Raw genomic sequence first — 27,123 nt, 5'->3', positions numbered from 1 at the left:
ACATTACTATATCTTTAGTTTCCTTTGGACAGGAGAGCACCAAAGACTTACACAGTCTCTGTAATTTAAACTTTATCTACTAGTCGAGCATAAGTAGAGGTAGACAAGGCAGAAGGTTCCCCAGAGAACAACATGGGCAACTGCCCAGGTTGCACCTCTATTTTCAGTGCCTGTGTTTCCAGAACCACGTTCCTTCCTCTCTCTAAAAAAAATCCAATCCTCTTTATCTTCCCCAACCCACCAGCTTTAGGCGTGTCCAGTGAATTTCTCATTCAAATACAGAATATGTCATTTCTAATTTATCAGGAAACCTCTTCCAACCCTAAGTTCCCATTGATGGAATATCAGCTGACTGTTCTGGGTCATTAACCATCATCACTCTTTTGGTAGCAACCTAGAAACAGATTAGTTAGCCAGCAGCAATAACACTAACAATAGCAAGTATATGAGCAGATATACATCTACACTCGCCTAATGCATATGACTGGTTTTAAACCGTTATTCCTTGAACCTTGTAGGCATCTCTAGTATGTTTGCACTTTGCTTGTGATGCAGTGTATCACGGATTTGCTTTCGGCACTGAAAACATTAAAATGTATTACTGATAACCCAAATACTATGTCTGTAAAGTAGGCAAAAAAGAATAATTTATTTTGTTTCTGGTAGTTGTGGGGATGAACAAGGAGTTAGCTACGAGGTGGTAAAGCACTGCAGCCCTCTGGCATCTGGCTGGGCATTGTCTAGTTGCCTACTTCTGCAGTTTTAGGGACTAGATATGTGATAGAAAGAATTCTCATAGTGCTGAATTCTGAATCTAATACTACATTTCTGTTTAGAATAGCAGAGTAGACATTATAATCTGGGTTATTTGAGCTATTCTGTAGCAACACGTATTAACATGTTGTGTTGATTTGGTGCTTTGTTTAGGGTAGGAGACTGAAATAGGTGCCCTCCAAGAATCCTTTCAGTGTTACGGTTCTTTGCAATTCCACTGGCTCTGTGTTGGGATTTGAGTTCTGCTATATGATACGCGTATGAACCACTTCCTGCTCGTATATCATTTTGGAACAGAAACCTTCCTGTAACTTATGACACGTTGTGCCTTCATAAAATACATTTTGATTTGCTATTCTTCAGCAAACTTCCAACTTTTCTTTTCTCTAAAGGTTCCCATAATGGCAGAGACAGGAGCAGATGACTCTAACATGGTGGATAAAGAACTCCGTGACATGGATGAGGACCATTTGTGGGAAATGGTGGATGGCCATCGCTACAGAATTGTGCGTGTTGTCTGCCCAAGCCGGCTTACCCCCTACCTACGCCAGGCCAAGGTGCTTGGCCAACTGGATGAGGAAGAGGTGTTGCACAGCCCTCAGTTCACAAACAGCGCCATGAGAGTGGGTGAGCAGCCTGGTAGTGGTAATGTTGATGAGATGCATTAAGGCATATCTGGGGTGGATATGGTCCTCCTCATTGGTCCTCTGTCTCGGGAAGAAATGAGGAGGGATGCCCTTTGGGATCTTATCTGCTTTATAAAGCCATCTCTACCTCACAAAGTTAAGTAATCCTTGCCCACAAGTAGATGAGGATTACCAACTTTAGAGGAAAGAATAGTATCTGCCCACAGAATGAGACATTCTTTGCTGCACAATTGAATTTGGAGGACATAGTCAACTCATGTTGACTCAACCCAAATCACAAAAAAACAGTTTTTGCTTACTCTAGTTGACTCAAGTCATGGACATCACAGCCCCGACTCGACTCGCAACTCAGGGCCAGTGACTTGAAATGATTTGAGTCCCAACTCTCTTTAGAGTGTGTGTGTTCTGGCTTACTTACACACTCCATCAGTAGATGGCAACCTTCAGTCTCGAAAGACTATGGTATCGCGCTCTGAAAGGTGGTTCTGGAACAGCGTCTAGTGTGGCTGAAAAGGCCGATTCGGGAGTGACAATCCCTTCCACACCGGGAGCAAGTGCAGTCTGTCCCTGGTCTGTCTCCCTGGCTATGGGCCTTCCTTCTTTGCCTCTTAGCCTCAGACTGTTGGCCAAGTGTCTCTTCAAACTGGGAAAGGCCATGCTGCACAGCCTGCCTCCAAGCAGGCCGCTCAGAGGCCAGGGTTTCCTACTTGTTGAGGTCCACTCCTAAGGCCTTCAGATCCCTCTTGCACCTTCCTTTTTCTGTGCATTTTTGCTCAAGGGCTTGCAACTTGTTTCTCAAAATGACTTGTGACTTGAGTCAAAATCTCAAAATTTATTGTGAGTCACACATGAGTCAAGTTGTGGGGTCACAGACTTAGGACTCAACTCGCGAATCAGGCGCCATGCTTTGAGCAGATCCTGGTAATTCTGTATCAGAAAGGTGGAAGAGGTCTGTTTGACCTCAGCTTCTGTATGACAGCATTACCCATTGAGGGAAGCCTAGCCATTGGTCAAACATTGGACTATTGTTCTTTCATTTGCATCCTAATGAAAAGATAGGTACTATAATACTACTACCAGTAGTAGTAGTAGTAGTAGAAGCAGCAGCACTACAATAAATTAATAATAAATAAATAATGAATACTAAATGGGAGGAGGCATCCTCTGTCATTCAAAGCATTCATTTGTTGGGATCTCTGTGAAAGTTTGGCACCCATTTACTATGGACAACATTTGTCCTGTCAATCAACAGTTAGATAAGGTCAACTATTCCCAAATAAACTAGGATTGAATAATGGAGACTGGGCTGATATTTTGAGGTCCATATTGTAAGACTAAGGCCAAGCAGCCTTCTCTTATGGTTTCTCGGTCTTACTGGTTGGGTATTTTGATGATGGAAGTGAAGATTTTACTCAGCACAGTGCTGTTCAAGGTCATTAGCTAAGCAAATGACTAGAAGAAGAGGGAAACAGGGCATATCCATTGTTTTCTCTGATTGAGTAGGCTAGATATTTGGGATAGTTTTCACAAGCATGTGAGTCCTCATCACATCAATGTCACGTAACTGTTCTTTCTAATCCACTGGCAGGTCACATGTTGGATCTCTTGAAATCCCGTGGGAAAAATGGAGCCCTTGCTTTTCTGGAAAGCCTGAAACTTCACAACCCTGATATTTATGTGCTCATCACAGGCTTGGAGCCTTCCATAGACCACAACAATTTCAGCGGTGAGCTCTTTTATTCCCCATATCATATCCAGTTCCCCATAGAAATAATTAACTACTGAGGAAATCTTCAACCCTGGAATTATATCTGTGCGATGAATCTTTATTGATTACCTAAGGCAAATCTGACCTAAGATATTTTTGTATCTGAGGCAGAAAAAAGTCTTTTCCAAATTAGACAGACTCATCCCCCACTGCTTCTAGTAGTAAAGCTATAAAACTATAAAAACTGGCGTGCACTGGATCCTATCCCCTCCAGCAGCAACTTCCCACCCCCTTTCTCTCTCCAGAGTTGCGTCGGCGATTTCCCTGGTGCAGGTCCAAGGAGACCCTCTGCAGGGTAGGAGGCTTAAGGAAGGGGATCTAAATGAAGGCTATTGAAGCTCTATTTCCCCCCTCATAGGCTACAGTGCATGCCTTTTTGACATGACTGCACCTGTGGAGAGGGAGAAGGATAAGATTGAGCTGTTACTGTGACTAATGGGAAATCTGGAGTGAGACAGATGCCTAAAAGTTCCCTTTCTTACCTTAGACCTGATTGAGAGCTCCCAGCTCACTGAATGTTTGGCCAAGGCGGTGAGCAGCCTGCAGGAAGAGCTGAGTCAGGAGAAGCGACAAAAAGTGTCCTTACTCCATCACTGCCGCAAGCTGAAGGAGAACACTGCTCGACTGGAAGCCCAGGCTGAAAGCCTGAACGGCATTGAGGCTGAGTGTAACCGGATGAAGAGGGAGCTCAGTGCCCACTTCCATGAGGCACTCAAACTGAAAGATGAACTTTATGGCCTGTCCTTGCGCTACAGCAGTGCCCTGCAGGAGAAAGACCTGGCTATCACCCGTAGCCAGAGTCTGCAGGAAGAGGTGAGGTAGGGTGTGGGCTCAGCTGGGTTTGCGACAATACGTTAATAGTGCCTGGTGCCTTTATTGACGATGAATGGGGATTACGTGTTATGTCAGTGCGTTACGTTAAGTGATCACCATCTTTTGCCAAATTCCCAGGATGTTTTTACCAATAATGTGTAGCTCTCTATCCTTGGCCACTTTTACTACTAGGTGTTTCAAGATACAGGAATTATCCCATGGGAAGAGGCTAGCTCAGTATCTTTTTTCTCTAGTGAAGGCAGCAATTTATGTTAGAGATTCAGAGGCAAGATGCAGGCCATCAAGCCAACTGAAAGCTCAGGGAAGACTATCTGGGCCTTGAAAGTTCCTAGTACATCTCCTGGACCTAGGGTAAAATCCACAGCATACTTAGGGAGTAGTAAGCTCCATTGGGCATAGCAGGACTTCCTTTCAAGTAAACCTGCATAATATTGCAATGTTAGCAGATAAGGAGCACATTCATGTAGACATACACCTGTAGATGATAGATACTAATTCTAAATTATTTATACAATTTAATGCCAATAAAATATCTTAACGCTGTATAAAATGTCTTTTGGAAGATGACAGGGTTTATAGAGGATATGCTGAAATGCCTGATTTCTTGCATGTTTCCTCTGGAATATTTACTGTCTATATCCTGATCTACAGGAAATATTGACCTATCACCAGTTTCCTTAGGATTGTCCATTGTTTTTCTTTCTGTGCTGTGGTTGACCTGACCTATGCTGTATCTAGCTTGTGCCATCCAGAACACAGAGCATACCACATAGTTAGTGCTTACCAATAGAAATGTTTGAAAATGGTGTTACACAGTATTTTATTCAGAGGTAAGCCCATTGTATTCAGCAAGACTTAGGGCCTAATCCTAAAGAGTGCGCGCTTGCTTACTGCAAACATGCTGTAAGGCATGTTTATGGGCCCTAGCACTGGTGGAGCACCAGTGCTAGCCCAGCACTGGCTGGCACTGGGCTAGCACTGGTGAAGCACTGGAGCTCTGCTGCTTGGCGGTCACGCAGAATGCTGGGTAGCGGAGAAGTAGGTGGGGGCATGGGGGGAGGCAGGGAGGAGGTGTTCCAGGGTGGAGGGAGATGGAGGGAAGGCAGGAAGAGGGTGTGCCGGAGGGAGGGAGCGGGGTTGGCCGTCTGCCTGACACAAAGGCTCTAAATTCTACGCCGACAAATGGATTGTTGTAGAATCGAGTAGCCCCATTGCGGGGCTACTCGCCTTACCCGGGAGAAGAGGATGAAAGTCCCCTTCTCCCAAGGAGGCAGCAGCGGCTGCCTGGCGTGCAGCAGCAGCTATTTTCAGCACCGTTGCAGCCCCACGCACCGGGCTGCTCAGGATTGTGCTGCCCAGCTGTAATCTTATTTTAATCACTAGAAACAAACACTTCAACTTAACAACATGCTGCTGTATTCTTAGGAACCAGAACTGTTGCTGTTTTAAAATCTTTTGATATTTTATTGTTTTAATCTTGGCTTTTCTATCTTTACACAGTGGTGTCGCTAGGGGGGTGTAGGTGGTGCGGGCTGCACCGGGTGTCGCGCACAGGGGGGGTGACGTGCACTGGGGGGGGTGACATGCTAAAATTGCGGTGGTTCGGGGTAATACTGTCATCTTATATACTGTTGGATGCAGAATTTCCAGCCAAATGCCATGCAAAAAACCCGAGGGAAATATCTCCTTTCTATCAAAAGTTATGGCCAAAAAACAGGAGAACAAAAAATGCATGGAGCCCTATGGAAAGTGAAACTGAGCCGTATTGCAGGTCTACTCGGGAGCAGGCAAACTTGCCTTAGTCCATTGGAACGGGCAGGCTGAGAGGAATTCAACAACACCAGAATGGTCCTGATCCAATGAATGCAGCCCCTAAAAACACCTGAGAAGGAAGTCCCTCCCTCCAAGCAGACAAATGTATTGAGCCCTATGGAAAGTGAAATTAAGCCTCGCGGTCGTGTTTACTCGCGAGTAAGAAAACGTGCCTTGGCTGGTGGTCAGGCCAGGCAAAAGGGAATGTGAAGCCACCAGAATGGTCCTGATCTGATGGAACTGGAGCTCAACAAATGCTCCAGAAGGCAGCCTTCCTCCCCCCCCCTAAAAAGGATCAAAACAGAGGCTTCAGCTGATAACGTGAACTTTTAGAGACTTGCAAAGCCAGGTGGATCCTGACAGTGATCTGGTTTAAACAGAAGTTCTTAAATTGAACTGGGCACTGGGTAGGGCTGAAAACCTTACTGATTTTGGAGGGGTTTTTTATTGCAGGCAAGTTACAGAGGAAATTCACTTGGTGGAACAGGGCTGGCTTCTGCTTATTTAATTATTTGTTTTACTTTAATTATTTATACTTATTTATTTTAATTTGCCTGATGATGACACTTCCAGCCATGACATCACTTCTGGTGGGTCTTGGACAGATTGTCATTCTAAAAAGTGGGTCCCAGTGCTAAAAGTTTGAGAACTGCTGCAATAAAGTGTTAGTAAGTTGACATCCAGGGTGTGTGTAACACCACTAGTGACCAAAATCACTAAAATCACAGTCTGGAGGAATAATACCAGCATGTTATATCTCAATGCGTAATTTCATGCAGAATGTGTTCTATCTTTGTTCTATCAAAAGGTACAGCCAAAAAACCAGTGGGGGTGGAGTGATGGTACATCACCACGCCCACCACCTGGGATGTTGCCCCACCCACTACATGGGGGATGATGCGCTGGCATCCCACACCAGGTGACGCGAACCCTAGTGACGCCACTGTCCTTAAATATGTTATTAACTGCCTAGAGAGCGATGGTTCCCAAACTGTAAGTCGAGACCCACAGGTGATGGAAGGATCACATAACTAATTGCCTCAAACCTTAAGGCTTTTTAAAAATCAGAATCATCCTGCAAAGAGCTCCTGCAGTTTGCAAGCATGTGTAAATATAGGGGGAAATATGTTGGAGCATCTTTTTTTATGGTTATTATTACATGTACATAAGTAAAAATAGTATTTCTTTCCAGATTTTTAAAAAATAAACCTAGGTGAGTCCTGATAGTGAGTCATTTTAAAAAGTGGGTCTCCATTGTAAAAAGTTTGGGAACAGCTAGCCTAGAACCTTTGAGAAAGAGGTGGGATATGATTCTTTTAAAAATAAACAAACTTGGGAACCCCAGGCCCCCCCCTACACACACACACACAAGTGTCATGTTCCAAAGTAAACACCACACCACAGAGTGGTCAAATGTTCCACGGTGCCTCTGATCTTAACAGTTTTTTCCTCTGTGATCTGATGGCAGCTCTACCTGATGAAGCAGGAGTTGCAGCGAGCCCAGGTGTCCTCACACTGTGAAAGGGAGAGATCTTCAAGGGTGACTGGCGATGTGCAGCCACAGGCAGATGAGCTATTGGTGCTAATGGAGGAGAATCATCGTCTCAAGTCTTTGGTGAAGCTGGAGACCTTCAGTGTGGTAAAAGAGATTGGCAAACTACATCCAGATGTTCTTGTGCAGTAAACACTACAAACCTAAGCAGCCTCTTTCCTCTGAAAATTCTGTGAACTGTAGTTCTGGGAGGAGAGCTAGGAATCTCTAACAAAATTTTCAGCAAACTTACCATACTACAATCCTCAGAATTTTGGGGTGGGAAGCCATGATACTACTGGCTGTAGTGGGTGTATAAAAACCCCTTGCATATGGTAGAATAGCAGGGTATAAATTCTATAAAATAAATAAAAACAATTAAAGCAAGGATATTTGCACAGTTTTTGGGGGTGCACATGAGTGTTGAAGGTTGAGGATTATTTGTACACATAAGCAACGCTAGAACTGGTTTTGTGAAAATCTCTGGCAACAGCATAATGTTTCTTTATGTTTGTGGTTTGGCTGGATGGATATAAGCTTGAAGAAGCAGCTCTGCCTAGATCTAAATTCACGTGTTTACAACTCTGTGGGCACTGGTGGGGACATATGTTCTCCGACACATCTCTGTCATTGGTCCAGATCCAGAAAGACATTCTTGAGCAGAACCTTGATGAGGCTTTGGAAGGCAAGCAGGAGCTGTTGAATCGCATCCACTCACTGAGGGAGCAGGCTGTATTTGCTGAGAACCAGCGCAAGCAGGCAAGACTCCAGTTTTTTTTTTCTTTTCCTCTAAATGTTCATGTGTGTATGTGCACCAATGCTGGGATATCACTTCATGAATCTAATAAAGTGGATTGTAGTCCACAAAAATGTATACCGTATTACAATTTACTGGGCTGGGGCACCTTCCTTATGAGGAAAGGCTACGGCGTTTGGGCCTCTTCAGCCTAGAAAAGAGACGCCTGAGGGGGGACATGATTGAGACATACAAAATTATGCATGGGAAGGATAAAGTGGATAGAAAGATGCTCTTTACACTCTCACATAACACCAGAACCAGGGGACATCCGCTAAAATTGAGTGTTGGGAGAGTTAGAACAGAAAAAAGAAAATATTTCTTTACTCAGCATGTGGTTGGTCTGTGGAACTCCTTGCCACAGGATGTGGTGAAGGCGTCTGGCCTGGATGCCTTTAAAAGGGGATTGGACACGTTTCTGGAGGAAAAATCCATTATGGGTTACAAGCCATGATGTGCATGTGCAACCTCCTGATTTTATAAATGGGTTATGTCAGAAGGCCAGATGCAAGGGAGGGCACCAGGATGAAGTCTCTTGTTATCAGGTGTGCTCCCTGGGCATTTGGTGGGCCGCTGTGAGATACAGGAAGCTGGACTAGATGGGCCTATGGCCTGATCCAGTGGGGATGTTCTTATGTTCTTATGTGTTATAGCCCAACCCTATGCATGTCTATTCAGAAGTCTATTGGGGCTTACTTCCAGGAAAGTGTTAATAGGATTGCAGCCTTACAGCTCTATCCTAACAGCATGTTATGCTGCCATAACATGTGTTCCAGTGGCATAACACGCTTTCCAGCCAATGTGAAAGATAATGCACTGGAGTATGCGGGCTGGCCATGGCCAGAAGCAGTGAGTGGCCAGCTCCTTGCGCCAACTACCGATAAGACCATGGAAATGGGAAGGAAGCACGGAGGGGGCAAAATAGGGTGGGGGTGGGTGGAACAGGGAGGTGAGTGGAATGGGAAGGAGGGTGGATTGGGTCTGCAAAGGGGGCATGTTTTGTGGCAGTGATGCCTGCCGAACCCTAACCCCCTTCCCAGGTCTGCTTCACCTAATGTGGCTTGCACCATGTGGGCTTGTGGGCTTGTTGATGCAAGTACAAGCTGACCCACTGGGCTGGCAATGGTTTACTTCAGGGGCACAAATTTTCCCTTGCCCTAAGGAGGCCTCAACATGCCAAATCTCCCCCACAGGATGCAGCAGATGCCAAAGTGATGCCAATGCATTGCTGCACAGGGAAGTGTGGTGGGTTGAGCCGTTAGTCTTTAAGATGACACAAGAATTTTTGCTATAAATACTAAACACACTATTGCCTTGCTGCCTTTATGTATCCCAATTCAGTGTTGGGAAGAAAAGGAACACACATTGATTCAGTGTCAGAAGATGAAGGTGGACTGTGAGATCTACAAGGAGAAAATCAGTGCCCTCCAGACACAAGTGGCAGAACTGCAGAAAGAGAGAGATCAGGTAACTAGAGATTTGACCAGCAAGAAGAAAATCCTTTTCACTGCAAGAGGCAGTTTGCCTAACCAGGGAAGGAGGGGACCTGCCCAATTAGTAGTGATCCCCAGAATCCTGAAACTGCAGAACCATTCCATCCCCAAATACCTGTTGACACATAAAGCTAAGCTCCTGCTGATTTGGCTCCTGCTGCTAACTGTGAGATTATAGTGGGAACCAGGGATCCAAAAATAGATCAACCCTTGTAACAAGACTTACTGGCTACATAGAGGAGAATTCACGACTGTATTCATTCTGTTAGCTGAGAAGTTCCCATGTAACTGCGTGACTCAAACACATCAGCCGCAGTTGGTCTAATTAAGAGGCTTTTATATTTTACTGCTTGGAGGCAGGCTGTGCAGCATGGCCTTTCCCAGTTTGAAGAGACACTTTGCCAACAGACTGAGGCAAAGAGGCAAAGAAGGAAGGCCCATAGCCAGGGAGACAGACCAGGGACAGACTGCACTTGCTCCCAGTGTGGAAGGGATTGTCACTCCCGAATTGGCCTTTTCAGCCACACTGGACGCTGTTCCAGAATCACCATTCAGAGCGCGATACCATAGTCTTTCGAGACTGAAGGTTGCCAACAGTAAAGTAACTACTTTGTAATCCAAGACTGTAAGCAGCCTCTTGACTTTCCCGTGATGGGAGCATTTGCCCTCAGAAGGAAGTACTGTTGTGATTACTTTCTTCCTAGTAACTACTAGGATAACAGTCTTCCTAGTCCTCTGTTCTGTGTACTGCATTGTTCTTAACCATGTTCAGTGTAGAGATAGGGGTCATCTATGGCCTTCTGTGGTTAGTATGTTGAACCCTCTCTCTTAGGAAGTCCAATGCTTACATTTCTCTTTCTTGCCTCGCAGTCAACATCACATGCATGTCTTGGGGCCCAACTAAATGTTCCATGCAAATATAGGTGACTTCTTTGTTTAGAAAAAGTGGGTTTTTTTTGGGGGGGGGGTCAATTTGGAGTCTAAAAATGGGGGGGGGAGAGGTGGGTTAGTTCTTTTCCTATTCAGCATTTCTCTGCTCCAAATTGCCCACAAGCTGCTTCCCCTCCATCAGGGTTTCAAACATGTGTACCTTTGGGAATGTCCTTTGAGAGGCCTGCAAGAGGAAAGCAACTGGGATGGTGCAATTTGGAGCAGAGAAGGAGGGGCAGGAAAAGAATTAAGGACCTCCTCCTCCTGCCACTTTTCCACTCCTCTTCCAAAGTGGTTTCTCTCTCTCTCTCTCTCTCTCTCTCACACACACACACACACACACACACATTAAAAAAGGAAAGTGTGATGTGGGGGTTCCACTACATGCTAAACCAGTGTTTCTCAAACTGTGGGTCAGGACCCACTAGGTGGGTTGTGAGTCAATTTCAGGTGGTCCCCATTCATTTCAATATTTTATTTTGAATATATTAGACTTGATCCTGTGTTTTCTTCCCAAACTTTTGCCTGTGATGTCTTCTGGCCTCCCCCCCCCCCCAGGCCTACAGTGCAAGGGACACTGCCCAGCTGGAAATTTCTCAGAGTCTTCTGGAGAAGGACTCACTCCGCCGCAAAGTCTTTGAGCTCACTGATGAGCTCTGTGAACTGAGGAAGCAGACGGGCTTGAGTGGCTCAACACTGACGGTGAGTTTTGAGTTGCGCAGGGGTCATATGCGTGGGAAACCATGGCTGATCTTCCTTGTGATATTGGTCTTAAGTTACATAAACACCATCCATGTACTTAAACTGACCCCTTGTTTGAAAGACTGCCATGTAAGATCCAGCAGAACAAAGATTTTTGAAGGGAATGGCTTATGCTAAAGTTGCCAACTCCACCCCCCCAACCCGCCTTTGCTTTAACACCAGTTCAGCTTGCAGTGATTAAGCAGGTGACTATTTTCTTGATGTGGAGATAAAATTCTGAGGAAAAACTTCACCTCCTATATTTTGCATATTAAATTGCTCTTAATTTAAAAAGCATAAGAGCAAGGTGCAGTTACAGAGGCGATGGCAAGTGGCAACACTATTTTGTACTGTATTTGGCTGTGGATTGTGTGTTCCTACAGTTTGCCTATGCCTTGCAGGAGCAATCTCCATATGAATTCCACTGTACACCATTACTTCATTCACAAATGTATCGGATCTTCAGTTCTTTCCAATAAGAAAGTTCTGATCCTCTTTCATCAAGTCTCACATGTCTCAGACTCTTGCCTGGATTCCTCTTGGTTTGTCATCTGTCAGGCCTCCCTATCTGGCTTTCCACACCCTTTATACCTCTTCTCTACTGTTGCAGAGTTCAGGAAAACAAGATTCAGTACTCAAGGGTCATCATTTGCAGGCTTTATTTCGTTGTAAGCAACGGGCATCTCATGGGACTAATGTCTCAAAGCATGAGAGCCATTTCCCAATGTTAACTGGACCCTTTATACCATTCTGGGTCCTTTGTTTGAAAATCTGAACTTCCCATTGGCTGAAGTTTTGACATCATAGATGGGGCTAACTCTTAATAGGCTATAGATAACTTTAGAGACACCTGAAAGGCTTGTTTCAGGTTACAGTTCCCATAAAAGGTAAAATTCAACAATTAAACATATTGAATTACAAAGTTTTCAAGAACCAGCAGGGGTTGCTATAATATCATTTTATCCAGTACTGACCCAGTACTGACCCTTACTTGCATCCATCAATCCAATTAGGGGCTTCCTTGACAGGTCTCCGTACCATCCTCATTAAAGAGATGACACAATGTACTTCGACTGGTACCGTTATCTCTCTCTGCATACCTTTCTCCTATGCTAATGTCAACATAGAAACACCTGTGAAGCCTTCCTGCAATGTTAAAGCTTTTGTCTGTTCTTAAGACTTTTCTAAAATCAAGCAGCAAAGGTTGCTTAAGACTTACTTCTAATGACTACTATGTCCCCATATATGTTGGTTACACTTTAAGGCAAAGACTATTTTACCTATATGTGCCTATATGTGTCTTTTCCTTTGAAAGCATGGAAGAATAACAGTTTAAAACTATAAACGAACACAGGCAGACTGTCCTTGCTAAGATGGATATACTTCTGCCAAGCTGGGGCCTATCTGCTCGTTACCTAGCAATCTTATCTATTTGCATTCCAAGGTGTTTACACCTAAGCAGATCTGTGAGAATACAATTTTGCCTTTAAATGAAGTCAAACAGCTTCTTCTATTCTGTGTTTTTCTATACTTTTGCAGTGTGGCTTTTGCTTTTAGAATGATTCTTTCTTTGCTGATACTTATACTGGGCTATCCAGTGACTTTACAGTCTAGGGTCAAGGGTCACTGTGCCTCACTACTACTTTTGATAGGGCAGTGTTTCCTATTGCCTAATAATGTGCTGCTGTTTTGTTTCTGAATTCCAATGGGAGATACACTGTGTTCCTACACCTGAAGCAATGTACTTTTCTAGAATGTAAGAATAAGACTTGCCCATGTTCAGAAGAATCCACGCCCTGCATTTTCTTGCATTAGTCACTGTACTAGGTATGTCTCCTGATTGGAAGGAGGGAAGCACAGCACAGAGACTCATGCAGGCCTGAACAGGCAGCCTCCTCTGAGGGCTGGTAATTCTGAAGCATATTGATATTGGGATCAATCGAATGGTCCCTTAGACACCGTGTAGAGGTGGGACTGAATTACCCACTCCCAGTAGGAGAAGGCCAGGTCAGTGACTCGTGCAATAGAAGGCAGCCATCTCTGTAGGTGGGTACTCTTGACTTGCAGGTGCATTTAATTTTTTGTATGGGGTTCTAGCAGTGACATTGTCATGTTTCTCAGCAGACTGTGGAAGTGAGAGAGAATTGGCTACCTTATTATTCCTTGGTTGCTGTTTTCAGTGTAGCAGGCCTTGTACTGTTGCATCTCATGAAACAAGGATGTTTTCTGAAAGCTCTCTCTCTCTCTCTCTCTCTCTCTCTCTCTCTCTGCATTTCCTTAGCAGGTGCAGGGGAATGGGCCTGCCAGTTCAGAGACCACAGAAACCTGTCCAAAGAGGAAGCAACGTCTGGTGCGAATGCATGCAATCTGCCCCCGGAGTGAGAGTCAGGACAGCTTCTTCAGCATATCTGAGGTAAGTAGTCTACTCCACCCCTTCATATGGTTTCCAACTGCAAGACAGCTTGAAACACTGCAGGATATTACCCACATGGAGTGTTTCCCCCAGTACTTTGTGGTTTCAGTGAGAACCCTGAATAATAATAAATACCCTTAATAATAATAAATACTGTTAATAACCCTGAAACCTGCCCTGCAGGGCTTTAGCATTTAGGGCACAGAGAACCCAAGAAAGAGTATTGCATCATTCCTAGCTCTAGATGAAGACATTTGAGAGAAATGACATGGTGATGCTTGGATTATCTGCTGAGCTCCTTCCCTTTTGCAGCTCTGCTCCGATTTGGGCAGCAGGTCAAATCAAGAGCAAGCTGGGAGTGTCCGGTCATGCAGCCCCGTCCCACCTTGTAAACATTCCCTGCAAAGGAGAGCCATGCAAGAGAGATCTTTTTCCAGGAGGTGAGTATGACAGGCCTTCCCACACCATCTACAACAGCATACTGCTTGTTTTCATCTAGTTTCAAATACTTGTGGAATGGGTGTTACTGCATTAAAAATTTTGCTAGGCAAATAAATTGTATAAAGCAGGCAAATATATATGTATATAGGTTGACTTTGATTTGCTCTTATTTGTTTTTAAATATTGTTTGAACTGTCTGGAAATTTGAAATATTACCAGGAAATTGTCAGAGCCAATTATTCAATAATTTAAATTAACTAACCAGGCTTAACACAGTTTTTTTCCACTGTTTCAATATGAGTAAGAAGCAATTAGGAAAGAAATGGATACCTCTATCACTGGAAATCCCGTTAAAAACTCTTCCAGATTATTTCTAAACCTCAACCAGATTTTTCCCATATACTTCCTCTTCACAGCCATAAGAGCTAGAAACATGCTCTTATAAGTTAGCATGCTCCCGAAAAGAAGACTAAGTATGTGTCAGTCCCTTGTGTTACTGGGTTCATTTCATATGGTGGTGAAGATTGGAGGGGCTTGTGAAATGGAGAGGGACTTTCTAGAGATGCTACATTGGGCTTTGCTCAGTCATTTTCTGCCAGCAGTCAGTGTGGGGTCAGGCAGGTTTATTTTCCATAGTGAATAGCACAATGTATAGGAAGTTCATTGGGGGAGAGGCATTTTTAATGACCCATTAATCATGGGAGTACAAAATGGCTTTCTACTTTTTATCTGGAAATAAGATAACTAGATCTCTCTCCCATGATGTTAAAGTTTGGGATCCTCTATCATACTTTTTAGTTGTGTAATACTCTTTAACTTACCCAAACAAATTTGCTGTTTTTATCCTCTCAACAACACTGGCAGATTAGTATTTTTCCCATTTTACATAAGGGAGCAAAACCTAACTGGGGATGAGTTGCCCAGGGACACTTAGTATATCAGTGGTTAAGATCAGTATTAAGGTTTGTGTGTGTGTGTGTGTGTGTGTGTGTGTGTGTGTGTGTGTGTGAGAGAGAGAGAGAGAGAGAGAGAGAGAGAGAGAGAGAGAGAGAGAGAGAGAGAGAGGCCTTCCAGAGCCAAGACCAACTCTCAATTCAGTAGAACACACTGACTTTTCAGCTGTGAACTGCTGAGCAGAGGTTCTGTTAATAATAATAATAATAAACTTTATTTGTATCCTGCCCTTCTCCCTGAAAGGGCCCCACATCTGATGATGTGCCACAATACTAAGATATGGGTATTTGGATGGTGGACCAGTCCTTTTTAGAATTAAAGGGATGGTCAAGGACTCTTTTTTCTTGGAGTTCATTCTGCATAAGAGGAGTATAGTAAGTGTTGGCCCTAGAAAAAGAATACAAGGTGGACATCTTTTAACAGTTCATTTTTCAAATAGAGAATGAAGGCAGAAAATGGTGTGCCTCCCTCACAAAGTTTCTGTCTGAAGTGTTTGCTTTAATTTGCTTCATGTTAAGGCCACTTCTTGGTGGCTTTACTACTGTTTTCCCCTCATTTCTGTCTTGTGCAGCAATTCCCAGGAGTTTCTGGAGGAGGATATTGCTTTTGCCTCTGAAGAGAAAGTGGACTATTCCTCTTTCGAGTATGAGGCAGAGGAAAAAGATGGTAAGATGCTTTCCACAGAGAATAAGCATTTTCCTTTGTTTGACACCCCCGGGCAAGAAGAAGGGAGTTCTGTTCTTGTTGGGAAGTCACACATATATGTGGTATTGTATCTGGCTCAGGGCAGGCTGTAGCACCATCATGCAAATGGAATATCTGTCCCCAGCAAAGCTAAAATCCAAGCAGACCCTTTGGGAAAATTGCAACCCAAAGCTTAAAAGAACAATATACTGGTTATTTTAAATACACAGTGCATTACCGAGAATTCTGATTTGGAAGTGAGGAGCAAAGGTGGAAATTGTTCACAAACAACTGTATTTACTCACACTTTACTTTGTAACAGATGGCTCTTCCCTGTGGCTGCACATAGACCCTTGCATCTCTGAGAGGTAAATATTCTGTGCTGGGTTCTAGACAACCTGTGGTCCAAGTCACCAGTAGGGGTTTGGTGTGGCTTGCCTCAGCAGGGTAATAGTATTAATGTATGTAAAATGGACAAAGCAAAGGGTGGATGAGCCAAAGTCATGAACTGTGGGCAAGAGGAGGGAATCCCTCTGGAGAGAAAGATGCAAGTGGTGTGAATGGAAAGATGAGGCTGTTGACCAAGAAATTTGTCTGAAGGCCAATGGCAGGAATGAGCAGGACTGGAAGTGAAGTGGGCACAAGTACCTGTAAAGATGGGAAGTGAGTCCAGAGTTTATGCAGGAGGATACCCCATGAATAGCAAGTCAGGTAACTTCTTGGTCAAGCAAAAGATTGTAAGCTTCCATGGAAGTAATTATATTTAGCAAATGTCAGCAAGGGCAAGTAGTGGTAATGCCATCTCCTAGTAGGCCAAACTTAGCCCCTGAGAAGGACCAGGAGAATGTTTGGACATTTTTCATAGGTCAGGTTTAAGGCCCGGTGTTCTTAATGGTTTATTCACTGGGCACTAGCCCTGTATAATTTAGGCAATGAGATTTTGAGATAGCCAGTATCACTACTCATCTGCCTGCAGACTTCACAAAACCCTCATCACTGCACCAGCTGTGCAATCTTTAAAGACCTTCTGAACAGCTAAACCAGTAAACTGTTCTTCCATTGCTGTTGGTTTCTGAATATGATGCCTGTAGGCTGATGCTGTCCTCGTTACTTGATCTTTGCTTATTCATACCCAACAGAGAATGCTTTTAGACTGTATCTGTAATGAACAAAATCTGGTGCTGGAAGTTTCAAATCCACAGTATTCTGCCTTGATGTACATGGTTTTTCACAGAGTGACCTGGAAAGCCTTGCCTTAATAAGGGAAGATACTCACAAGCCATGAATGGGTTGACTGCAGCTCAGACAGGCCTGGGCAAGAGTCAAGAGGCAATAGGGAAAAGGAATGGGGAGATGTCCGTATTGCAGAGAAGCAGAGGTGCTATACCTGCTCTATCCTCATTACTACTTCTCTCCACAGTGTGCCCATGCATCGACGACTGGCACAACGCTTCCCAAGCCGCATCACTACCATTGCCTTCCAAGCCAATGCTCTGCTGAAACAGATCAGCATCATTGGGGGCAATCAGACTGGCATCTTCATTCACCAAGTCACACCTGGCTCTGCTGCTGATGAGATGTCTTTGTCACCAGGTCACCAAATTGTGCAGGTAAGGACCTGAACTTCACATGGCGTGGCCTGTTCAAAATCTCTGCTATATTTTAAGGGACTTTTGCAGACCATGGGGATTACACTTTTCTGTGCTTTACTCACTTTAGCCACATCTGTATTCTCCATTCCAATGGGAAGAGAACAAGAGAAAGAAAGAATTGCCATTTAAAAAAATCTGTGTATTTGAAGCTGCTTTATACTGAGTCAGTCCACTGGTCCAGCCCACCCTGTACTGCCTACTCTAGGGATATAAGGCCCATGGGTTGGATATGGCTTGCAGTGGCTCTTTATTCAATCCATGTGATAATTGGGCTCTCCCCACTCTGCCCTTTCAGCAGCATTCCTTCTGCTGAGGCTTTGGGAAGGAGAGACAGAAGGAAGCCTCAGAAGGCATGGAACCCTAAGGGGGAAGGGGCAGACCAGGAATGGTGAAGAAGGAGTTGCTACTGAGTCACTGAGAGAGTCCACTTCATCACATAGGCCATTCTTTCAGCTACACCACTTCTCCCAAGCTGTCACTTCGGCAGAAGCAGTGTGGCTGAAAGGGTGGCCTATGTAATAACTGGGCTCTCACATACCTTGAAGATATGATCAAGATTTGCAGATTTTCTCTTCTGTCATTTGCAGCTAATGAGTTCCTATGTGAGAACAAACTGCTTATTTCTTGCCATCATCTGTATAATGACATCACCTCCTGCCCTCTGCAGGGGCCATGAATGCTATTCAGCCCACTATATGAAATAAGTGGTATCTTTGATCTACTCTGACAACAGCTCTCTAGGGTCTCAGACAATGGCTATTCCCAGCTATATTGCTGGAGAGGATGGGGGATTGAACTCGGGGTCTTCTCTGTGCAAACCACATGCCCCACTGCAGTATTGCTCCCTTGGATGAAGCTTATGCTATCACTGTCTCCATGACATTAATGTATGTGATAGTTACATTTCCTGGGGGACAAGCAAGTGAATTTCCCCAGCAATTCACTCCAGCAATTGGAGGGCTAAGAGATATGGGAAACTGCCTTTTTAGAAGTGCTTGTTGGATACACTTTTTCTCTGAATGGAGAAATGTAGTAATGGCTGTATGCACAAAAACTGAAGCTCCTGGAAAGGCCTCAAATCTAAACCTGGCCCTTGGATGGGAAGCTGTCCCAAAGGGACAACCATTGCAGACACAAGACAATGAACTGCTTAGAGTGGGACCTTTCCAGCTACCTTGAGAGTGATGAATTTCCCCAAGTACCATTGGGAACACATTGCCTCAAGGCTAATGACTTGTTAGAAAGTTGACAGGAGGAAATTGTTTTGGGGCAGCAGTAGTCATACAAGCACAACCCTTGTACAAGACATACTGCTTGACTTCTGTGGTTTTGGAGACTTCAGTGCCCATTTCCTTTGCTGCACTGAGGCACTAAGCACTTTCTGCAAAGATGTAATTCTGACCTGAATAGGACGCAGGACCCTTTTTGTTCAAACTTGACCAGGCTGCAATAAATTGTTCCCAAAGGTGCCGCCCCTTTGAGTCCCATAGTCAGGGTGCTCTGGTCCCCAAGTGAATTCTTTTGAAAGCAGTTTGTTTGTGCACCCCCCAATGAACACTCGAGACAACAGACCTGGGAGAAAGGGCCACTTTATTAGTAGTTATAGTACAGAAGAAGAGGCTGAGACCTTGTGATGTCCATCTTGGGGGCGGAATCAAGGGGTGTAGTGTCCACTGTGCGGTCCAGGCCCACCCAGTCTCTCCCTGACCGGTGCGAAGAACGAGGAGCCACAAAAAGGGGTTTGTTGACCTTTTTTACTTTAGTTGAGGTTTTTACATTCATCTGTGGGGCCCTGTTTCATCACAGGAACCCTTGGGGCTTTCCCCATACAGTGCCAGTTAAAGTCCATAACAATCCCCCAAAAGGGGGCCAGTTACCTCACGGGTCCCCTCTCCAGTAATCCTCACCACGAGTTGTGCCAGGTGAGTTGTGCTCCCCGCTGGAAGGTCGGGACGCCAGGGCAGTCCCCTTTGAACGGGAGTTGTCTTGGGAGGGGTCGGGATTGCGTGCTCAACCCCTTCTCGATCCCCCAGGTAGTTTCTGGCCCAGTGGTCACAGGGTTCCTTGTCTAGCCAGATGGCGAATAGTCCTTCCCCAGGTAAGTGGGGTCAGGCTAGATACGCTCCTGGGATCCCCTCCTTTTGGGGTTCTCCAATAGCCCTGGGGAGGCTCTCCCCTCTTTGGGCCGTAGTCCCTGGCCTTGGCCGGCCTGTGGTTGCCTGCAGGCTGTGTCTGCCTCCAAGCTGCAAGGGGTCTGGCTTTCCCCTCCCCTCCCCTCCCTGCTGGAGCTCAGGAAGGTGTCTCTTCTTATTCTCCTGGGCAACCCTCCCAGCCCCGCCTCTTCCTCTCCCAGCCCCGCCTCCTTCCAATAGGAGATCTCAGGTCCTCCTATTGCAGGCCCCGCCCTACTTGTTAAAAGGGGTAGCTGCAGCTGGGCTGCCCTGCCTCTTGGGAAGCTTCTGCCTCGCCCAATGGGTGAGTAGGCTGTCTGCATTCCTGGCCCTGGAGCCTTACCCTCCCTGGGTGGCTCTTCACACACACACACACACCCACCCACCCACCCGCAGTCCTCTGAGTGTTCCCTTGGGCTGGGCTCCTTCTCCCTCAGCTGGCCTTTCCTCCTCCTTCCCTGCTGTGGATCACCGCCCAGGTTAAGTCCCTGTAGCTGCTTTGGCAGCGAAGCACCTTTTGAATCTCTTTGCATCTGTAGGTTGATTATGGTGTTATGGAACCGGGTTTCAAGGCTATCCTGGAAGATGCAACGTTTGAAGAAGCTCTTTGGGTTCTGGGAAGGGTGGATGGCTTCTGCTGCCTGTCTGTGCGACCCAACATGGAGGGTAAGAATGTCTGCCTACCAGTTGACTAGAGAGACAGAGTCTCTATGAATAAGTCTCACAGTGGCCATCAATGATATCACTAGAGGATGTCCTGCTCTAAGGCAAGATGATAAAGGGCGCAATCTTAACCCCTTATGTCAGTGCTTTCCAGTGCTGACTTAAGGGCAATGCAACTCTGAGATAAGGGAACAAACATCCCCTTACTTTGAGGAGGCCTCCATGAGTGACACCCAACTGCAGGATGCAGCACGTTCATTGGCGCTGCTATGGCAGTGGTGGAAAGCACTGGCACAAGGGGTTAGGATTGCACCCAAAGCAGATTTGGGGGTCACTGTTTGGGAACACATAGTTGGCAGACAGGAAGACTGACTAATGGGCAAAATCTGCCAAGACGCAGAAGCCTCGTTGAAGAGTATGGAAGCTGTGCAAGAGCGTTTCAGTGAAGATCAAGACTTTTCAATGGAGCACACCCCATCTGAATTCTTGAGCGAGGAGAGTGCCATTTGCATTTTCCACCTCCGGTATCAAACTTTTTTGGGCCATCCCTGACTATATCTCCAGCTATGGAAGAAGCTGCAGAACTTCTAATCCAGAAGTAATTTCTGTTTTGCCCCCTCCTTCCTGCATGTCATGCTACTGCCACTCTCTGTTCCACTAGGTTACAAGAAGCTGCAGAGTGACCTGAATTCCAAGCTGGTGACCTCTGGGGACTCTTTCTACATCCGGTCCAACATGTGTCTTGAGAGGCAGGCAGCTGGGGAGCTTCCAGTAGGGTGCCATGACATTTTACATGTCACTGACACTGTGTGCCAGGGCCATACCCAGTGGAGTGCCTGCCGGGTGAACCCCTACACCATGAAGGACATGGAGGTTGGCACAATCCCCAACTATTGCCAGTAAGTCTTTCTACTTACACAGGCCTGAAGGGAAGAGTAACCACAGTTATGCTCCTCTGAGATCATTTTTTCCACATAGTTCAGAGGTCAATGAGGAGGACACACCATCTGCTCCCTTCTGCCTAAAACTTTCCTGTTCTTTTCTTTCCACTCTAGGGCACAGCAACAACTCATCACCTTGATTCAGGAACTGGCCCAGAAAAGCACAATTTCTCGTAAGGTAATGGGGCAATCCGATGGCATAACTTTAGCAAGGAATCACTATGTCTGTTCTATACAATCACCAACCCTGTCAAGTTACGTGTAGCCAAAGAGGTGCCTTGTGCATTCTCTACCTGCAGGTTTTTGTTTTTTTTTTAAACTAGATGTCTTGACTGGTCATGCCATAGGAAGCCAAGATGTCATCTTGCTTCTCCTTTTCCCTACTTGGTCTGCTTTATGGGGATCGTGAATTGTCAATAAAGCTAAATGTACAGGCACTGATTTAGGATGAACTGCAGTCGCCAGTAATCAAATATACACCATGTAGGATGAAGCTATGCTTGTTTTCCTTCTAGGTTAGGAAAGATGGTAGAGAGTGAAAGCCAAGGGGAGAAACATCTCCTTCACACGTGTAGTTGCCCTTCATACTGTGACAGGGCAACTGAGTGATAGTTGTTTGAAAGGGCCCCTGATTCACACAGTGCATAGAACAACAGGAATTATCTGTTAGAGTCATCTTTGGTCCCAATCTAATGTCACATCTCCCTTTCTGCCTTGCAGAATTCTGGGGTACAACCCAAATTGGTGCGTATTGTGAGCACAGACAGCACCAAGATCAACCCATTCTGGTCAACAATGGACTGTAGCCTGTCAGATTCCAGTAAGCCAGATGGTGAGTAGGGGATGCTCTGTGTTGATAAGAAGAGAATTACCCCGTCGTTTAGCAATGGTTCTCAAAGAGCAATGTCTTCCCCAGAAGAGTTTCCATTTTTTTTAGTTAGGGCTCACTGAGCATGTTTTATTCTATGCCCTTGTGTGACATTTGCATGCTACTATACAATGCTGAATTCATTCTCTCTTTCTTGGATTGGGCTGGAAGCATTGGTGTTGCTAAGAGGGTGTGGGCCACACTGGGTCATGGGCACAGGGGAGATGACACCACTACTGGCCAAAATTTTTAAAATCTTGGCATTTTCAAATAATACCATCATGTTATATATCATACAATGTGTTATCTCATGCAGAAATAACAAATGCAATTAAACAAATCTCATTGAAATATCTCTATTCTATAAAAAGTTATGGCTAAAAAACCAGCAGGGATCGGGCGATGGTGCTTCACCATGCCCACTGCCCAGAGTGTTGCCCCCATCCACTGCATGGGAAGATTTTCATCATGGGTGTGACACACTGGCCTCCGGTTTCAGGTGACACAAACCCTAGTGATGCCACTGGCTGGAAGAAAAGGAATTGGGTGTTCCCTGGACTTTATTGCATGCCTGCAGCTCTTGTGTGAGGGGACACTCTGTGAATGCAATATAATTGATCCCCAGTTCACCTTCCATAATGGCTTTTGCCACTCCCTCCCTACTCTTTCCCTCCCTACTTTCAGCATTTTAATCCCCATGTCTTTTGGAGAGAGATTGTAGCTCAGTCGCAGAGCATCTGCTTTGCAACCAGAAGATCTCAAGTTCAGCCCGGTCATCTCCAGGTAGGACAGAGAACAATTCCTGTCTGAAACCTTGGAGAACAGTTCCCAGTCAGTATGGACAAGACTGAGAGGGACCCATGGTCTGACTCACCATGGGGCAGCTTCCATGTTTCCTGCTTCAAAGACCTTAGCCAGTCCACAACCTCATTACCGCCACCTGCCTACCCACAGCTTCCTTTTACAAGCTTCAAACTTGAGGGAAGTGAGGTTCCTTACATGGGGGTCTGCTATTATCTAAAATATGAACCTCTCACATGTGCCTTCTCTCCTGCCCAGGTGTAAAATTATTATGGTATATGTTTCATGTACACTTGGGGTATACAGTATGGGCTAACCAATTCCGTATCCTCTTGTACACCCACAATCAGTAACTGCAGCGTTCCATTCTGTTGACTGAAGTTGTGGGCCAAGGCAGCACTTTGTTAAAGCACCCATTTTTGAGTAGCTCAGGTATAAATATTTTCTACAAACTTAGAAGCAATGCTTTCTAGGAGCCTCATAGAAGGAAAAATCTGTTCTTTGACCTCTGCAGAAACCCAGGGCCAGAAGCCAGGCCCAACATTTTTAAGGTGCTGATGGCTATTCAGCATGTGAGTGTTTGCAGTCCTGATAAAGATACTAAAGAATCCAGAGTCAAATTCCTCCACTTGTAAAATCTAGATAATATGGGGTGCTTCCTAACGCCACTTTCTAAAAATACAGCTAGATTGCAAAAAACTAAACAGCAAGTGAGAAGTTGGCATCCTCCAAACTTTTTCTCCTTGACAGATCTGCCCTTCTCTTCCTCTCCTTTTAGTGTGCCCCAGGGTCAGCCTCCACACCAGGAGCTGCGTCACTTTGATGCCCTACACTCTTGTCAGGCCCTGCAGGCCTGGCCAACCGCGTCCAGTTCTCATGGTGCCCACGCTTTTGGGGAAGATCCTGGCTGACAAACTATGTCTGTCCAAGAGCTTTGAGAAATGTCCAGCAGGTATGTCTTGGCCAGGGTGGTTTGTACTGTTAGGTGAACTAAGCTAACTTGCCCAATCTTGTCTGGTTTTGGAAGCTAAGCAGGGTCAGGCCTGGTTAGTACTTGCATGGGAGACCACCTGGGAATACCGGGTGCTGTAGGCTTATACCATATTCTTTCGAGACTGAAGGTTGCCAACCAGCCAACCATTGCTGGATAAGCAATGGGCAAGTGAGCAACACTTTGGGGCCAAGGAACCTTCTGGACTGAACTCAATGAAAGGAAAAGGCAAGTAAAGGTATCTAGTTGGCTGGTTGTCTCTGGTAACCTTATCCAGTTCCTGTTGAAGCCACTGCCACATCTAAGAACCAACACATTGTGGCACTCATTCTTGACATCCTCTGTTACCACAGCTCCATCTCTGATAAGATCTAAGAGTCAAAGAGGTTCAGTTTGACCCAGAGATCCATAGCACTCCCTCCTATATAGTTTGAAACTATTTAAATGTCTCTTGTCCCTGCAGAACCCCAGAGTGAACCCCCAAGCAGAGATGCCCTCCCAGAAAAAAGGGAGATGAAAAGCAGCTGTTGCATTCCCCGTCAGGCTCTGGAGATGCTCATGGAGAAGGTAATGGGATAAGGGAGGAGGTGGCAGAGAGATGTACACACAATCACTTGCTCAGTTCTTATTATGCAAATTTTGCTCACTGTGGGGCTGTGCTGGGCAGCAGATGCACCTTTTAAACCTTTTCTCCCCAATCACCTCTAGAATGTTCATGGCTGGCTAAACCTGGGCCTGGACAATGTGCCAGAACTACTGACAATGGAGATCTATCCTATCATTATACTGGTCACTATCAATGAGAAGAATGGCAAGAAATTCAGGTGGGTGCTCCTCAGGACAAGTGGCCACTTGCCACTCAGAAAAAGCCAAAGGCAAAAGCCCAGGTGTATAATGCTGGGGCAGACCTTTCCTCTGGGAGCTGGGATCCAAAGAGCCACAGTATAAGCCAAATGTGTAGTTATTTACATGTTTGATGAAGTATTTGAGAGCACAGGAATAAGAATATGGCCTATGGCAGATTTTCTCAAAATGTGGATCATGACAAGAACTGGGTTCCAGTTCCTGGAATCTTCAGGTGGGGCTAGGGAAGACCACTGCCTGAAACCCAGGAAGTGTAGCCTGAGCCATATAGACCAACTGTCTAACTCCAGGGCTTCTCAAAGTGTGGGTAATGGCCAATGTACCCTTTAATTTCCCGCCAAAGTGCATGGAGCCCAACAGTGGCTGCATGGGAGCACTTGTGGAGCACTCATTGATAGTGTAATTGTCATCACTGAGCTCCAGGACCCCAAGGGGGAATTTGTGTGGGGCTTCGATTAGAGCTGTGTGGCTATGCAGCCTACAAGGAAGGGCTATGCAGCCTACAAGGAAGGCTGGTCTCTCCACCCCTGCAAGGTGGTCCAGATGATAGCTACACCAAAAATGGGCAGGGAAGGGCATTTCTTTTCCTGATTGAGCCATTTCTGCCCAATGTTGCATATACGCAACAGGGACCAAATGTATACATCTTGGGCAGATATGGGTTAAGTAGCTCTCCTGTCACCTCAGAGGATCTCACCTCTGAACTGCTTCAGATGCTTTAATTATCTGACCAGCCCCACACAACTGAGTATGTGTGAGTTCATGGCATGTGCTCATCCCGACTCCTCCCCTCATTTTCTGGATAGTTTCCTCAGTCATAGGGGGTGGGGGTAGGTGGGTTTTGAATGATTGTGAAAACTCACATGAAAGCAAAGGGCAGGGCTTGGATTTGTATGTCCCATGACTGTGCATGTTCTTAAATGCATTTGGACATTTAGACTAGTCTGAATTGGCCCTTTCTTCTTTAATCACTACTCTTCATCCCCTTTACAGAGCTAACTAGGGAAAATCCAGTGTTTCTCCCCAAGTGACCCTCTGCCTTTCCCATTCCTATATTACATGAAATGTGGCTGGGGGGGGGGGAGGAAAAGAGACCCAGCTTCCAACTTGCTGACTGACTCACACAAATGGCTTGCATTTCAGGAAAGCTCTCCAGCGCCTTGGAGCCACTGAAGAGCAGCTTATAGACAGTGCCCGGAAAGCAGAGGCCCAGCTAGAGACAGTGTCCTGCCTGTATGGCACCATCACCCCTGACACCTGGAGTGACCTTGAAGCTCTTGTTGGTTGTGTCCGTTTAGCTATTGCCGACGAGCAGAGGAAGGTGGTATGGGTGGAACAAGGACTCTGCTGAGTCACATTAGGAGGCAAGTCTGATGTGATTACCTTGGGCTACACACTTGTCTTAGGAAGTCTTGAAGATGCTACTATTGATTCTGAACTAAGCTTAGGGATTGGGGCATATTGTAACCCAGCTAGCTTTGAAGGATTAAGGAGCTAACTTGTTTACTTAGGGAAAAGAGAAATAACAGTTAATTTGTGTTTTTTGATTGTAATGTTTATCCTCCTGTTTCTAAGCTTATTGTGCTCCACCTCAACAAAGCACCAACCACCTTTTGGGTAGGTGACATGCATGGAGTTTCATGTGCAACTGTGCCTGAGATCTGTGAAGAGGTAAAAGGGACACTGAAGCTTGTTAAACACAATGCTATGTTTACATGGTGCCCTCTAGTGACAAGGATTGTACTTGTTCAGTGCCCTGTAGGTTCATGTGTGTGTATTGGGACAGAGGCATTTAAAGATGGACAAAACTCATTGTCTTACTACTAAAAAATATCCACTTCCTTAAGTTTTAGGGTAAAGAAAAACCATTGCATTTGTTTATAAAATTTTGACCAAACAGGCTATTATTAAATAGCAAATTGAGCAATGTATGGGCAGATATGCCTTGAGGATATTACGCTCACAAAGTCTAAAATCTATTTTCAGAAATATAATGGATACAAGTGAACATCAGGCATGCTTCTGTTCCATGAAAAGCAACACATTCAACATAGTTGAAAGCTGAAGTCATAAAGATTTGCTTGGGATTCAAGCGTGCCTGTGATTCAGTGGCTTCTACAAAAAATGAATATTCTATAGATCACTGAAGTTTTTTAAATAAAAAATTGTACTAAACATATTTCACATATTAGGAAGAATTAAAATGTTTTAAGATAACAGAATATGCAACTTTTGTCCTGACCTGGCCCACAGAAGAAAAGATGTGGCCAGTCATAGGTTGCACATGTCCTGGCACAAGTCATAGGTTGCACATGTCCTGGGTCTTTCTCATTGTTTAGTCCCCTTAACTGGAT

At 45.2% G+C, this 27,123-nt stretch overlaps 1 protein-coding gene across 1 annotated transcript; it reads left to right on the top strand.

Moving 5' to 3' along the window:
• The first annotated feature begins 1,175 nt into the window (after positions 1-1,175).
• CARD14 (caspase recruitment domain family member 14) lies at positions 1,176-27,056 on the top strand. The gene is made up of 20 exons (XM_066616209.1): positions 1,176-1,401; positions 3,010-3,147; positions 3,677-4,002; positions 7,304-7,474; positions 8,006-8,125; positions 9,504-9,629; positions 11,144-11,287; positions 13,608-13,739; positions 14,052-14,179; positions 15,706-15,800; positions 16,141-16,186; positions 17,239-17,428; positions 20,181-20,307; positions 20,966-21,203; positions 21,360-21,423; positions 21,966-22,077; positions 23,693-23,866; positions 24,369-24,472; positions 24,614-24,729; positions 25,913-27,056. Exons 1-20 carry the CDS (start codon positions 1,176-1,178, stop codon positions 26,118-26,120), a joined length of 2,985 nt encoding a protein of 994 aa, XP_066472306.1. The 3' UTR covers positions 26,121-27,056.
• The last annotated feature ends 67 nt before the right edge of the window (positions 27,057-27,123 follow it).

The sequence above is a fragment of the Tiliqua scincoides genome, chromosome 2 (genome assembly GCF_035046505.1).
Source record: "Tiliqua scincoides isolate rTilSci1 chromosome 2, rTilSci1.hap2, whole genome shotgun sequence".
Taxonomy (NCBI): Eukaryota; Metazoa; Chordata; class Lepidosauria; order Squamata; family Scincidae; genus Tiliqua; species Tiliqua scincoides.
Note: the sequence above shows the minus strand (reverse complement) of the source record. Positions and strands in the feature narration are given on the sequence as shown.

What these genes read in the sequence shown, in the direction of transcription:
- CARD14 (XM_066616209.1), top strand. Translation starts at nt 1,176, where the DNA reads ATGGCAGAGACAGGAGCAGATGACTCTAACATGGTGGATAAAGAACTC. An exon ending in AAACAGCGCCATGAGAGTGG is followed by an intron (nt 1,402 to 3,009) that starts GTGAGCAGCCTG and finishes ATCCACTGGCAG; the next exon opens with GTCACATGTTGGATCTCTTG. An exon ending in TGAGGCAGAGGAAAAAGATG is followed by an intron (nt 15,801 to 16,140) that starts GTAAGATGCTTT and finishes ACTTTGTAACAG; the next exon opens with ATGGCTCTTCCCTGTGGCTG.